The sequence below is a fragment of the Rhinopithecus roxellana genome, chromosome 7, assembly GCF_007565055.1.
Source record: "Rhinopithecus roxellana isolate Shanxi Qingling chromosome 7, ASM756505v1, whole genome shotgun sequence".
Classification (NCBI taxonomy): domain Eukaryota; kingdom Metazoa; phylum Chordata; class Mammalia; order Primates; family Cercopithecidae; genus Rhinopithecus; species Rhinopithecus roxellana.
In genome coordinates, this window is record NC_044555.1 from 100,884,787 (window position 1) to 100,901,096 (window position 16,310).

The window sequence follows — 16,310 nt, forward strand, 5'->3', positions numbered from 1 at the left end:
AACACAACAAGCTGCCTGTTTTTTAAAAGCAACATTATTTCTACAGCCCTTTGTGACCCCAAAGAGGCCAGGCTCAGAGAAGTAAAATGATTTATCTGAAAACACAAGGTGAAGCCAAAATTTGAACCAAGTCTCTGAATCCAGAACTCATGCTATTAACCAAAGTGTGAGTACAAGGTGGGCTGCCTCAGAACCATTTTGGAGAGCTTGTTATAAATGTAGCTTATTGGGCCTTACCCCTGGGGGATTTTGATGTAGTAGGACTAGAGGTGAAGAGTGTGATTGTAGTTTTAACCAGCCCTGTAGTTGATTCTGAGGTGTAGAGAGATTCGTGAACCACTGTTCTAAACGCCACCATGTGATGCTGAAGGTTATGAGTAAATGGGCCTGTCATCAGTGTATCTGTCCATGGCATATCTGTCATGAAATGTAACTCCACAGCACAGGTTCCTACCCGCGGTCCTTCCTGGAATTGTATGCAAAGAATCTGGACTCCGTACATTCTTCTGAGTCCACAGCTTTGCAGATTTTCAAATGGGTATGTCATAACATCTTCCCTCTTCAAGCCATGTTTGACGAAGAAGTGTGAGAAATAAAACCCCATTTAACCTAACGCCCAAACCACAGCTCTCTGTTGCTGATATAGCTCTTTCATTTCCTGGCTCAAGGACAGGTTGCTAGGTTGCCCTTCTGTGAGCTCTTCAGGGGACTTCTCCTTTGCTGGATTTGGCATCACTGGCTCCAGAGAAGGAGCAACTCCATGGAAACGGCATGCAGGGTTGTCCAAAGTGAATGGCCGTGAAGGCAGTGGCTGGAAAACCTGCTCCATTTTTCCCTGACTCAGAGAGCAGGTATTACTTCCTTTATGTATAGTGTGGCTAGGAGGCTCCTGTGGGGCTTGTTCTTGACTCCTGATGTTTAGAAGCAAGTAAACAGTCTGATGCCCTTCAGCTGCTGTTGGCTTCATCTTCAGTCTGCCAAGGTACTTCACTTGCTCCTTTCCACCCTCTTATTTACAACCCCAAGATCTAGAGTTCCTTGGAGTAAACAATACAAATTTGGAGATGAAGCACCTTCCATCTCAGGATTGTGGACTGTGGATGGAACAGTGGGATAGTGGTGGTGGAAGGTGGAAAGTGTGGATGTATGGAGAAGGCAGGTTGCTCACCTTGCATACTCAGGGGTGATGCTGGCAGTAGCTCTTAGGTTTCCTTCAGACTTTTGCTTCTGCTCCCCTGTCCCGTGACATCTGACTCTTGCCTCCCAGAAGACTCTTGTTCAGTGTTTAAATTGGCTTCATCACCAAATTAGGTATTTGCAGCTGGACTTGGTAGGGATGGAATCACATAAGACCAAGAATAGGTCTCAGAGCTCTGACAAAAATAATCACGGGAAATGGATTGTGTAAAGTGGCCAGGGTTGGGCTACTAGAACAAAGCAAGGGACTCTTCATGCAGGGATGGGGGGAATATTAGCAACCTGGCTCCAGTTGGATACAGGATATCCTATCTCTGGCCTCATGTGTATGAGTGTGTTCCAACTGATGGCTCTAATGAGATCACATTTTCTAATTTCAAAAAATAAACCTTAAAGGCTTGAAGGTTTGGAGATAAAGCTTTCAGCTGAAACAATAATAGCTGCCTTTGGCTGCCTGCCTCCTTTGTGCCAGGAACTTTCTATCTGTTATCTCTTTTAAGCTTCTCAGTAACCCTGTTGAGACAGCCATTGTATCCCATTTTGCAGACAGGGAAACTGAATTTCAGGGATGTTATGTAACTTGTGTTAGGCTTCACAACTTGTAAGTGGAGGCACTGAGACTGCAGGCCAGGGATGTCAAACACCAAAGCCCATGAAAACTCTTCTTTGCTGCCTTCCAAACAAGCAGTCCAAAATGCATTCTGCAGATGACCCAGTTCATTAGACCAACTGCAGTCTTTAGAACAATTTAATTATCACTCCTTTGTTCCTATTATCTATGTTTTTGACTTTTTAAATTGTATATATATATATATATATATATTATACTTTAAGTTCTAGGGTACATGTGCACAACGTGCAGGTTTGTTACATATGTATACGTGTGCCATGCTGGTGTGCTGCACCCATTAACTCGTCATTTACATTAGGTATTTCTCCTAATGCTATCCCTTCCCCCTACCCCCTCCCCACAATAGGACCTGCTGTGTGATGTTCCCCTTTCTGTGTCCAAGTGATCTCATTGATCAATTCCCACCTATGAGTGAGAACATGCAGTATTTGGTTTTCTGTTCTTGCGATAGTTTGCTGAGAATGATGGTTTCCAGCTGCATCCATGTCCCTACAAAGGACACAAACTCATCCTTTTTTATGGCTGCATAGTATTCCATGGTGTATATGTGCCACATTTTCTTAATCCAGTCTGTCACTGATGGACATTTGGGTTGATTCCAAGTCTTTGCTATTGTGAATAGTGCCGCAATAAACATACGTGTGCATGTGTCTTTATAGCAGCATGACTTATAATCCTTTGCGTATATCCCCAGTAATGGGATGGCTGGGTCAAATGGTATTTCTAGTTCTAGATCCTTGAGGAATCGCCACACTGTTTTCCACAATGGTTGAACTAGTTTACCGTCCCACCAACAGTGTAAAAGTGTTCCTATTTCTCCACATCCTCTCCAGCACCTGTTGTTTCCTGATTTTTTAATGATTGCCATTCTAACTGGTGTGAGATGGTATCTCATTGTGGTTTTGATTTGCATTTCTCTGATGGACAGTGATGATGAGCATTTTTTCATGTGTCTGTTGGCTGTATGAATGTCTTCTTTTGAGAAGTGTCTGTTCATATCCTTTGCCCACTTTTTGATGGGGTTGTTTGTTTTTTTCTTGTAAATTTGATTGAGTTATTTATAGGTTCTGGATATTAGCCCTTTGTCAGATGAGTAGATTGCAAAAATTTTCTCCCATTCTGTAGGTTGCCTGTTCACTCTGATGGTAGTTTCTTTTGCTGTGCAGAAGCTCTTTAGTTTAATTAGATCCCATTTGTCAATTTTGGCTTTTGTTACCATTGCTTTTGGTGTTTTAGACATGAAGTCCTTGCCCATGCCTATGTCCTGAATGGTATCACCTAGGTTTTCTTCTAGGGTTTTTATGGTTTTAGGTCTAACATTTAAGTCTCTAATCCATCTTGAATTAATTTTCGTATAAGGAGTAAAGGAAAAGATCCAGATTCAGCTTTGTACCTATGGCTAGCCAATTTTCCCAGCACCATTTATTAAATAGGGAATCCTTTCCCTATTTCTTGTTTTTGTCAGGTTTGTCAAAGATCAGATGGCTGCAGATGTGTGGTATTATTTCTGAGGACTCTGTTCTGTTCCATTGATCTATATCTCTGTTTTGGTACCAGTACCATGCTGTTTGGGTTACTGTAGCCTTGTAGTATTGTTTGAAGTCAGGTAGCGTGATGCCTCCAGCTTTGTTCTTTTGGCTTAGGATGGTCTTGGCAATGCGGGGTCTTTTTTGGTTCCATATGAACTTTAAAGTAGTTTTTTCCAATTCTGTGAAGAAAGTCATTGGTAGCTTAATGGTGATGGCATTGAATCTATAAATTACCTTATCTCATTTTTTAAAAATTAAATTACTAATATAACTTATGGAGCAACTTATATACCAGGTGCTGTGCTAAGCACTTTCTGTACTTTGTCTCATGCATCCTTCATGACAATCATTTTACATATAAGGATACTGAGGATCAACAAGATGATAAAACTTGGCCAAAGTTATAAAGCTAGGAAGTGACAGAGTGAAATTCAAACCCAGGGCTGGCTGAATCCAGAGCCCATGTCTGTACCCTACAGCACAATGCAGTGGGGAAGACAAATGTGGTCCTCGTCTTAAATGGGCTCCTCTCTGTCAACCACAGCTCTGTTTCCTTCTCACCACATGGGGTAGACCAGCCCCATGCACAACTCACACTTTTAAGCCTATGTGCCTTAGGCCACTTCCTCAGCCTAGAATGTTTGCCCTTACTCCCCTACCTAACAACAGCATATTCTATTCTACTCAGTTAAGGATTGAGTCATATGCCCCTTCTGAGGTAGAATAAATTGCTCTTGTCTTTTTGCTTCCACCTTCATTAGTATACCCTTTATTTTGTCTTTCTGTAGAGTTTAGCTCATTGTTTACCTGTCTCCCCTACTAGATTCCCAGGCACTTGAGGGCAGGCACCAAATTCTATTCACTCTAGCTCCATGGTGGTTTACCCACAATGATTTAGTGGATGATCAATACATGTTTGTGAGCTGACCAAAGGACTGGCTGAGAGATACCCTGAATGAACAGACAAATACATTCATTTGTGGCTGGATCCTGGGGCAGTCACACAGGCTACCCATGTGGACTAGACTGACTGGGAGAGTCTGGAATCCTCTGGGCTTATTTTACTAGGCTGTAAACATAGGAGGCAGGTCATAGGGTACAGATGATATCTGCTTAAGGCCAACTCTAGGTCCATTCTGTAGTCTGTACTTTGAATTCATGTGAAGGGGCCAGGCTCTCCTAGATTGCTTATGCTGCGCCTTCCCATTTGGAAGTAAGGGCTTCCCTGCCTCCCTTGGGAACAGAAGATTTGTTCCCAAATGCCCCTGTGTCTGGTTATGGTTGTCCTGAGAGCGTCCAGAAGGAGCATGTGTTCTGTGGACACAGATACTGAAGTCCAGAAGCATTTTTGTTTTCATACGTCTTATCAAGGCCACCATGTTATGGCTTCTCAACCACTTTCTCTCATTTCATGTTATTAATCTCTGCCACAACATTTTGAGGTGGATCCTAATATCCCTGTTTTGTAGCTGAAGAACCTGAGACTGAATGAAATGTCTTGTTCAAGGTCACACAACTAAGTAAGTGGCAGAGGCAGAATTCAGTCTCGGGTCTGTCTGCCCTTTCGAAAGCCTGGCATCTTAACAGAAAATACATGGGAGAAACACGAACTCCCCTCCCATAAAATGGAAAGGATTGGATTCATAAAATGGATTACATATTAAGGTTAGATGTTTCTCAATTATTGTTCACCTTTAATCCCTCAAAATGATTTACAAAAATGGCAGGAGTTGGGGATTGAAAAGTACAATCCCTCTATCAACTATTGACCTGAATGCCCCCATATCAACACCCTCTGACAGATACAGTATGGAGATGACTAAAAATTATTTTGCCCTTTCTGCTCCATTTACAGCTCAGGTGGGTAAGGCTCCAAGATGTCATTGAACTTCTAAAGGTCACACATCAAGTTAATAACAAAACTCACTTTGAATGCTAGTTATCTCATACTACCCCACCTGCTTCCTGGCCTTTCTAGGGTAGGTGCAATAGTTGGGAATCCTTGCACTGCCAAATCCTAGCCCAGTTTTCTTTCTGCTAAATCATCCTGCCTCATGGTGTCAGTGAACACGTTTATAAATGGTAGGGAGGAAGTGGAACATTATTGCACTCTGAGGTAGAAGAAAGGACAAATATTTGCCTCACCACCTGTCCTTATTTAGGTGAAGGTAAGACTTTGGAAAGAAGATCTTTAGTAGGAGAGCTGAGGACTGTTGGGGGCTTCTGTGGATTTAGCAGCCCGCGTATCTGGGAGGAGTCCCTTTGGCTCTGGAGAAATGGAAATGGGGCTGCCAGGGGCCAGAGGTGGCCCAAAGGGATGCAAATAGTGGGCCTCTTGAGCTTTTACTCCTGCTCTGTTCTCATCTAAAGGGTCAGAGGCAGAGGGGCCCTCCCAGTGTACTGGCTATGAGGGTAAAGGAGGCTGAGGCTTAAGGCCATCATGGAATATGGGGGTAAGGAGACGTGGTGATGGGCAGAGTACAGGAGGCTGAGCCTCCATCTCCCTCCACCAAGAGGTGAGTGTGGCTCCATGGGAGGGGAGTGGTGGTAAAGTAAGATTGTGACAAAATGGATGGAGCAAAGGGGATAGGAGTGAGAATGTGGGGATATGGATGGAACAGTGTGGGGTTATGAATGAGATTGTGGGGATGTGGATGGAGCAGGGTGGTATGAATGAGACTGTGGGATATGGATGGAGCAGGAGGGATAGAATGAGATTGTGGGGATATGGATGGGGCAAGGGGATAGGAATGAGATTGTGGGGATATGGATGGAGCAGGGGGTATAGAATGAGATTATGGGGATATGGATGGAGCAGTGGGGATAGGAATGGGATTGTGGGGAGATGGATGGAGCAGGGAGAAGGGGCTAGGGAAGAGCAGAGCTGATGGGAGTGATTCTGGAAGGAGTAGTACTCCAAGGCAGATTCTTGGCCTGGCAGCCTCGGGAAGGCTGCTTTGGGCTTCTTACAGTGTGTGACTTCCACTTCTCCCTGGAGACCTCAGCCTGGACTCTCTGGTCCCCCATCAGCCTGCTAACTTAATGAGAGTCCCATCCTTCATGCCCCCCACCACATAGCCCAGGGTTCTGTATGAAACTTGTGGGCCTGCAGCTCCTGCCAGACTTCTTGTCCCTATCACTGTAGATGGAAGCCCTCCATCCTGGCCATCATGCCCCTCCCCCTCTCCCCTGTCCTCCTGCCCCACACTCACACATCTCTGTGCTCCTTTCCCTGAGGTGGCAGCTCTGGCTACTGTACACCCTGTCTCATCAGCCCAGGGACCCCCTCTTTCCTCCCTGGCAAACTCCCTCAGATCTGCACTGAACATTCATTTTTTCTTTAGATCCCAAAGTTCCTTCATATGTCCTGGCTTCCAAGTTGCTTCTCATACTAGCCATCTGCTTCCTGGCCCTTCTTGGGTAAGGAGCAATAGTTTGGGGTCCTTGCACTGCCTATTCTATCTAGTACAGTGGTTCTAAGCCAGGTTTTGCCTCCCAGGGGACATTTGGCAAGGTCTCAAGATATTTTTGGTCATCACACTGTGTAAGTCACCACTGGTGCTACCGGCACGCACTGAGCCGAAGCCAGGGAGCCTCTGAACATCCTCCAATGCACAGGACAGGCGCCAAGAATAAAAAATTATCCTGCTTAAAATGTCAGTAGCACCGAGGTTAAGAAACCTTGCTCTGTTATATAGCTACAGGTCTTCAAGGTTAGGCTTAGAAGTTGCCAGGTGCTGAGTCTTTAGGCACTGAACTTCCAGAAGCAGCTGCTCTTTCCTTTTCTCACTTGTAGAGGGGGGCTGGGCGTTGCCATGAAACAGCTACAACTTGGGCAGGAATCTATGGAGAGAAAGGCGAGGGGAGATTCCCCCTCCCCAAATTTAATACCAACTTTTAGAGAAAGCATTGCACTTCAACTGTTAAATGCCTTTCTGCCTCTACAAGATAGTGCCAGATTTTTTAAAAAACAGAATAGTAATGTATTATTCAAGTAGTTTATAAAATGCAGTTTCATGTCATGAAAGTTGATGCATTAAGTTTTGGAGTCTTCCCCTCCTCTATTTCAAGTTTTTCCGTTGTAATCCTTTGAATATTGGAATATTTGCTGTGTCAGCAAAATACTGTAGTGGTGACTCTGTCCAGAAAAACTGATTGCCTTTCTTTTAATTTAAAGTTAATTAATTCTTAATTTCTTAAGGGTGTGCTTATATATCAGAAACTGGCTCAATGAGTTGCTTGTTTCCGTCGATCTGAGTTTCTTAGGGTTCATTTCTAATTAAGCAATGAAAATGCTTGCCAACAGAATTAATTGGTCAGTCTAATCTCTTTTTTTCCACCCTTGCCAGTTTCTTCCATCTGCACCCAGTTGTCTTCAGCATGGGGGAGCAGAACGACTCTCCTGGGAAGGAGCTTCAGCACAGGACACGAGCAGAGGCTCCAGGAAAGAAAAGCTGGCATTCCCAGGCCTACGCCCTTGGGGCCGTTTCCAATTTTATGTCTACTTTTCTGACCTTTCCTATCTATAAGGTTGTGTTCCGGCAACAGATCCATGCCATGGCAGTGTCAGAGGCTGTGAGACAGCTTTGGCACGAAGGTCCTCAATACTTCTACCGGGGAATCTACCCTCCTCTTCTCTCCAAGACGTTGCAAGGGACTCTTCTGTTTGGGACTTATGATAGCCTGCTGTGCTTTCTCTCTCCTGTTGGGCCACACACCCTGGGACACCGCTGGGCTGCAGGGCTCATGTCTGGCGTGGTGGAGGCTGTGGCACTCAGCCCCTTTGAAAGGGTGCAAAATGTGCTCCAGGATGGTCGCAAGCAAGCTCGCTTCCCCAGCACCTTCAGCATTCTCAAGGAATTCAACTCTTATGGGCTTTGGGGGCGGCTGTCACTGGGTTACTATCGTGGTTTCTGGCCTGTCCTGGCCAGGAACAGCCTGGGGAGTGCTCTATATTTTTCTTTCAAGGACCCCATCCAGGACGGCCTGGCAGAGCAAGGCCTGCCCCATTGGGTTCCTGCCTTGGTGTCTGGTAGTGTCAATGGAACAATCACCTGCCTAGTTCTGTATCCTCTGATTGTGCTGGTTGCTAATATGCAGTCCCATATTGGATGGCAGAACATGCCAAGCCTGTGGGCCTCTGCCCAGGATGTGTGGAACACTCGGGGTCGAAAGCTGCTCCTGATCTACCGTGGAGGCTCCCTGGTCATCCTTAGGTCCAGTGTGACATGGGGCCTCACTACGGCAATCCATGACTTCCTGCAGAGGAAGTCTCGCTCCAGGAAAGAGCTGAAGACTGACTAGCTGCAGAAAGGGTGGCCATGGCAGCTTTGTTATTCTAAATCTTCCCTGGTTGGTTCTATATAGCTTACTTCTTTGGCTCAGTTGCCTAATACAGCCATCCTTTAGCATCTGTAAACTCATTGCATGGGAGAAGTTCCCAACTACCAACCTGTTGAGCAAGGACAAAGCCCAACAGGATTCCTTAGTCAAAAAGAAACGTTTGCCCCAGTCTCTCCACAGCTTCAGTAGCCTCAGCGCCAGGAAGCCTTTAAATAACGTGTAACCCAGATTAAGTGTCATTCCTTTAAGGAATTCCTTGGCAATAAGTGGAAACTTTAAAAGATGACCTTACTTAGGCACTTTGAGCTTTGGGGCCCCTCTAGGTGTCCTCCAGACCAAACTGAGTGGAACTCCAATTTCAAAGAACTATGCTTGACTCTTAGGATGGGAATTCCATAAAACTTCTCAGATGGCTACATTTTCATGACATTGTTCACTGCCTCTACCACCACCTCTCACTTCTCAAGGCTGTGGGTCCTACTTTCAGGGTAGCAGCTGTGACTAGAAATCCCAAATTAGGCTTGCGTGAACTCATCAGGTGCCATAAGAACTAGTGGGGCTGGAGATGGGAGTGCGAAGAAGTGTGGCCCATGGATGGAAAGGATAAAACTTTGAAAGAAGAGATTTAATTACATGCAAAATAGAAACATTTGCTATAGTCTGCTTGGTGTTATCTGCTAGGACATTTCTGAGAGCAAGGTGATAACATTGCCTAGAAACCATTTGAGTTTCCCTAGAAAACCTGGAAGTGAAGTAAGTGACCATACCTTTTCACAGATAATTGCATATTTTGTTGATGTGGTTAATGTAGTTACTATGACATAAAGATCACAAATCTTAGCCTGTCATTCACAGCCTTTCAAAATATGGTCCTTATATAACTTTCAACATATTGTCACTCCACTTACATAAACCCCAAACACTAGCCATAATGAACTCTTGTTCTCTCCCCAGACATTCCATGAACTTTCCCATGGCCATACTTTGGCCCATACTATTCTTTCCACCTGCAGTACTCCTTCTTCACATGCCAGTCTACCAAAATCCTTCCAGCTCCTCAAAGCCCAGGTCAGAGGTCACCTTCTCTACGGAGCCTCTTGATTTCCCCCAATTGAATGTGACATTAGTCTCTGTGACATTTGTCTCTTTAACATTTGTCTCTGTGATGCCCCTTTCTTTTTCTTTTCTTTCTTTCTCTTTTTTTTTTTTTGAGACCGAGTTTCGCTCTTGTTGCCCAGGCTGGAGTGCCAATGGCATGATCTCGGCTCATGTAACCTCTGCCTCCTGGATTCAAGTGATTCTTCTCCTGCCTCAGCCTCCCGAGTAGCTGGAATTACAGGCGCCCACCACCCATTCCCGGCAAATTTTGTATTTTTAGTAGAGATCGGGTCTCTCCATGTTGGTCAGGCTGGTCTTGAACTCCCAACCTCATCAGGTGATCCACCCACCTCAGCCTCCCAAAGTGCTGGGATTACAGGCGTGAGCCACTGCGCCTGGCCTCTGTGATGCCCGTTTCTAACAGCATTTCATACATGGTACTGATTCCATTATGTCACTAATCTCATGTGACCCTGTGTTCTTGTATTCTTCAATACCTCCTACTAGACTGTAAAACTCATTGAAAGCAGGGATTCTTGTACGCATTTTTAAATCTTCCATTGTGCCTAGGTGCTCAATAACGTTGGTCGAATTATTGAATTGATTATCAAGCTGTGATGTGGTATATCCTCAGGGTGCTGTCCCTTGTACACGAAGATAAAGTTATTGACTCACTGTCAGCAGAACACATGCCTTTGGGCTGTGTTTTTGTTTTCTTTTAATAATGGATTTAGTTTTGTGCTAATGATAATGATGCTGCTGCTGATAATAATAACAATAATAAAAAATTACTTTCAACTGGAACATTTGATGAGTTTGTGTTACTGATGGCATGTTTGCTCTTAGCACCAGTTCAGGAACTGAAATTTCACAAACAGAATCACACTGTATAACTGTCCCATTTGTTTCAACTCTGGGATTTTGAGGATTTCCAAGATGACATGTGTTATAGTTTCCCCCTACAGATATCTTAGTAATGCCCTCCTCTTGCATGTCCTTACTGAACCAAATTTGTCCTGTATTTGTCTTACTTGGTTGTAGATTTAGCAGTGAGAACTTCTCACTGAATGCCACAGAAATTAAAGACACAATTGTTGGAGGTATAATGTCAGAGAGCATTTGCCACCAAGGTTGGCAGAAAATGGCTGGTCCAGGAGAGCTGAAGATGAGTTTCCACATCTGCAGATCGGGATGTGTTGGGATAGTACTCAACTTGTGGATTCAAGAAAGTATGAACACAGAGTCTGCATAAGGAAAGGAAAAATATGCATTTATCTTCCAAGTACACTGGTGATTTCCACTTATGTCATTCTGTCCATCCATGTCACTTTCTTCATTTTAACTTCTTTTTAAAAAATAATTTCAGACATTTAAAAATGTTGCAAGCATAAATAAAGCTGAAAGAACACCCATGTCCCCTTTACCCTAATTCCCCTATTATTAATGTTTCTCCCCATTTGCTTTATTATTTAAGTGTGCACTCTGTCTATACACACACAGGATATTTTTTCCCTGAACTATCTGAGAATTGCATACATCAATTTTCAATATTCCTAGATTCAATGTTTGTAGATCCAAATTATTTTTTAAAAGACTGTGTTTTATCTCTGACAATGCCACAGTTATTACAGAATATAATAAAATGAAAACTCACACGGTATATGTGATATTGTGAAATATATACTTGGTCTTTGATCCTGTTTCCTGGCATACAACTCCTAAAATCCTTAGAATTTCCAAGGTGATATCTTTTTGTATGCTAATGATTGACTTATGGCTGGCAGCCCCTGGTTACTTCAGGATGGGAACTAGTCACCAGAAAGACCAAGGCACCATTAGAGGGTTGGGACTTAACAACCTCATTCCGACTTCCAGGGAGGGAAGAGGGGTGGAAGGTTAAGTTGATCACCAGTGGCCAATGATTTAATCAATCATGCCTATGCAATGAAGCTTCCATAAAAACCCCAAAGCACTGGGGTTCGAGAGCTTCCAGATAGCTGAACATGTGGAGGTTCCTGGAGGGTGGTGCCCCAGGGAGGGCACAGAAGCTCTGAGCCCCTTCTGCAGTACCTCACCCTATGCATCTCTTCATCTGTATCCTTTGACATATCCTTTATAATAAAGTGGTAAACGTTAAGTATTTCCCTAAGTTCTGTGGCCCTTTCTGGCAAATTAAACCCAAAGAAGGGGTCATGTGAACTCAAACTTGAAGCCCATCTGTCAGAAGTTCTGGAGGCTTGGATTTGCAACTGGTGTCTGAAGGGTCTGGGAACAGTCTTGTGAGACCTAGTCCTCAGCTTGTGGGATATGACGCTATCTACAGGTAGATTGTGTCAGAATGGAATTGGAGTACACCCATCTGGTGTTCGCTGCAGAACTGATTGCTCACTTAGTGTGTGGGAAAACCCCACACATTTGGACATGGAAATATTCTGTGTTGATTGCCATGATGTGAGAGCAGAGGAAAAAGTTAGGGTACTTTCCCCTCAGAGTATATTTTAAAGCTAAATTGCTAATAATTGCTTAAATTTACTATATTTGCCCTTATAAAAACTTTACATTGTGTATGTTGAAGCTTGAAGCTATGCAATTATAATATAAATGTGGATTTACAACTAAAGTAAGTTATAATTTAAATAATTGAGTTTTTCAAATCGGTTCATATGAAATCCTAGGCAATACTGTAAAATTATACAGACCTGTCAACTTTTTCCACTTAAATGTTCTGAGCAAACTTTAAGGGCATAGTCGTTTTAAAGTAATTTTAAATGTCAATGTTAATATTTAGTTTAGTGATGTTAATGTGGCTATGTTTTCTGATATTAAAAATGACTTTTAGGACTTGAGATCAATAAAATAAGGAGGTAATAAATATCTATCTGTTTAAATACATAAAATATACAATTTAACACTAAAATTACTTGGTATAAAAAGTCAAAAGTAAAAGAATAAAAAGCCATCACACAACACAATATATGCATGATATACATTTTTTTCTAAATATAAACTACATCAGCTTTTCTAAAGCTCAAGTTGAAATAATAAATGACTAATGTTTTGTGACAAATCATTATATGGTATATTTTGACTTAATTTTGCGTTAACAATTTATTTTTAAACATTAAATAGCATTATAATTTTACTGGGATAACTATATATAGTGTAGTATGTTAAAGTTAATAAAATATCGTTGCATGTGAGAGAAAAAGCATAATAAATCAGAAACAATATAAAAAGCTTTCAGAAAAGATAAAAATACTGTATTTCTCTAGTGTGTTCACTCTCCAATGTCTCTGGTTCTTTCATATCATCTTCCTTTCCTCAAATCTTTTAATACTCCCTCCTTCATCGTTTCCAACTAGTGACCCTACTTTCTATTTCATTAAGAAAACATACATTCAGAAGAGAACTACCAGTTTAAATTTGTAAAGCCATCACCCATGTAATAACCAGCCAGGGCAAGAAATGGAGCCCTTAATAACCTACTCCTCTCCCCCCACCACTGATGACATCCCTCCCTCCATCTCAGCTGTAGCCCCTATGCTGACATTTGTAATAATCATTTCTTTGCGTTTGTTTATACCTCTTCTTCCTTATAAGCACCCCTAAACAACAGTTTTGTTTTACAGATGTTCAAACATTAAATGCTTTTTAAACTTGGAATTGTGACTATCTTATTTCATTCCACATTGCTTGTGAGACTCATCAATAATGCAGATAGCTGTAGTTGATCCATTTTTACTGCTGTACAGTTTACCATTGTATAAATATACCATGATTTATTCATGATAACTTTGAGGAACATTCTGGTTGTTTGCAAGTTTTATTTTTACAGTTTATTAGTTTTATTAATGTATAATAATTGTATATGTTTATGGGGTATATGTGATATTTTGATACATGTGTACAATGTGTAATGATCAAATCAAGGTAACTGGGATATCCATCAGCTCAAACATTTATCATTTCTTTGCATTAGGAACATTACAAATCTTCTCTTCTAGCTATTTTGAAATACATGGCCGGGAGCGGTGGCTCACGCCTGTAATCCCAGCACTTTGGGAGGCCGAGGCGGGCGGATCACAAGGTCAGGAAATCGAGACCATCCTGGCTAACATGGTGAAACCCCGTCTCTACTAAAAAATACAAAAAATAGCTGGGCGTGATGGGGTGTGCCTGTAGTCCCAGCTACTCGGGAGGCTGAGGCAAGAGAATGGCGTGAACCCGGGAGGCGGAGCTTGCAGTGAGCCGAGATGGTGCCACTGCACTCCAGCCTGGGCAACAGAGCGAGACTCCGTCTAAAAAACAACAACAACAACAACAACAAAACACTGTGGTCACTCTGTTGTGCTATTGAACGCTAGAACTTATTCCTTCTCTCTAACTGTATTTTTGCACCCATTAACCAATCTCTCTTCATTCGCCCCTCTGCAGCACCCTTCCCAGCCTCTGGCAACCACAGTTCTACTCTCCACTTCCTTGAAACCTTTTTAGCTCCCACATGAGTGAGGACATGTGATATTTGTCTTTCTGTGCCTGGCTTATTTCACTTCACATAAAATCCTTCAAGCTCATCTGTATTGCCACAAATGACAGGATTGCATTCTTTTTTAAATACCTGAATACTATTAAATTGTGTACATATTATCACATTTTCTTTATCCATTTATTTATTGATGGACACTTAGGTTGATTCCATAACTTGGATCTTGTAAATAGTGACGCAGTAAACATAGGAGTGCAGATATCTCTTCAATATACTGTTAAAAATTTTTTTGGATATATATCCAGCAGCAAGATTGCTGAATCATAATGGTAGTGCTATTTTTAGTTTTTTGAGGGACACCCATACCGTTTTCCATAATGGCTGTACCATCTTACATTCCCAATAACAGTGTATGAGAGTTCCCCTTCCTCCACATCCTTGCCAGATTCTGTTTTTTTTTTTTTTTTTTTTTTTTTTTTTTTTTTTTTTTTGTCTTTTTGATAATGGCCATTTTAACTGGGGTGAGATGAAATCTTATTTTTGACTGTTACAAAACGGTGCTACCATCAATGTTCTTGGTAGTGCATATAAACACAGGTTTCCCTAGGGCACTTATGTAAGAATGGAATTACTGGTTTATGGAATATGAGCACCTTCAATTTAATTGGATGATACCTAACTTCCTCATGGCATGTACCAATTCACACCCTTACTAGCCAGGTTTAACAGTTCCCATTGCTCCACCTGCTGGCCAACACTTGGTATTATCAGACTTCTTAATTTTTGCCTATCTAGTTGGTATAAATGGCATCTCATAATTTGATTTTCCTGATGACTAATAATGTTGAGCATCTTTTCACATGCCTATCGAACATTAGGATTTCCTCTTTTGTGCAGCATTTATTCTAGACATTTGTCATTTTCTCCTGTTGAGTTGTATGACTTTTTCAAATTAATTTGTAGAAGTTGTTTTAATTTTAGTTCTTTCTCCTTTATATGTGTTCCATACATCTCTCCCCACCTTGTCACTTACTTTTCCATTTTAATGATTTCTTTTGATAAATATAAGTTCTAATTATAAGATAGATATCGAAGTTATCAATCCTTTTTTACAGTAAGTGCTTTTTGTGTCTTTTCAAAGGAATCTTTCTATACTAAAATATCAAGAAATATTCCTTTATACTATAACATTTACAATTTTTATGGTTTTGACTTTCACATTTAGGTTTTTAATATACTTGGAATTAATTTTCATGTAGAGTATGAGAATAGAGGTCTAACTTTTTTTCCTTATGAATATCCAATGCCCTAATATCATTTGTTAAAAAGTCTTTCCTTCTCCCATTCAGTTACAATGCCAACCCTATCAAATACCAAGTGTTCATATATTATTGGGACTATTTCTGACCTGTCTGTTCTATTCCACCAGTTTATTTATCTAACGTTGTGCCAGTACAGCATTGCCTTATTACCTGTAGCAGTAATAATAATAAATGTCTTGATATCTGATAGGGAAGCACTTCATTCTTATTCCTCAAGAGTTTCTTAACTATTCTTATCAATAAGTACAGAAATAGGTGCTGAGATTTTCTTTTCACAAAATTACTGTTGAGATTTTAATTTCAGCAAAACTTAACTGTTGAGCTTTTTTTTGTTTCTTTGTTTGTTTGTTTTTGAGACGAAGTCTCACTCTGTTGCCCAAGTTGGAGTATGGTGACGCAATCTCGGCTCACTGCAACCTCCACCTCCTGGGTTCAAGTGATTTTCCTGCATCAGCCTCCTGAATAGCTGGGACTACAGGCAGGCACCACCATACCCAGCTAATTTTTGTATTTTTAGTAGAGACGGGGTTTCACTATGATGGCCAGGCTGGTCTTGAACTCCTGACCTCGTGATCTGCCAGCCTCAGCCTCCCAAAGTGCTGAGATTGCAGGCGTGGGCTACCACGCCCCGCCAACTGTTGAGTTTTAATGTAAACAAAAATAATGGTTGAAATAATGGTTGAAATTCTAATTTTAATGTTTCT

General features: G+C 41.8%; 1 protein-coding gene across 5 annotated transcripts in view; it reads left to right on the forward strand.

Moving 5' to 3' along the window:
- LOC104670019 (solute carrier family 25 member 53) overlaps window positions 1-9,977 on the forward strand; it is a 58,793-nt gene extending 48,816 nt beyond the window's left edge. For 3 of the 5 annotated variants that reach the window (XM_030934386.1, XM_030934384.1, XM_030934389.1), the window contains one exon: window positions 7,707-9,977. In XM_030934386.1, the coding sequence (XP_030790246.1) occupies window positions 7,707-8,661 (955 nt within the window). In that variant the 3' untranslated portion in view covers window positions 8,662-9,977. Of the gene's footprint in view, window positions 1-11; window positions 852-7,706 lie in introns of those variants that run through there. The other 2 variants (XM_030934387.1, XM_030934388.1) reach the window with 2 other exon arrangements.
- Window positions 9,978-16,310: the final 6,333 nt, after the last annotated feature.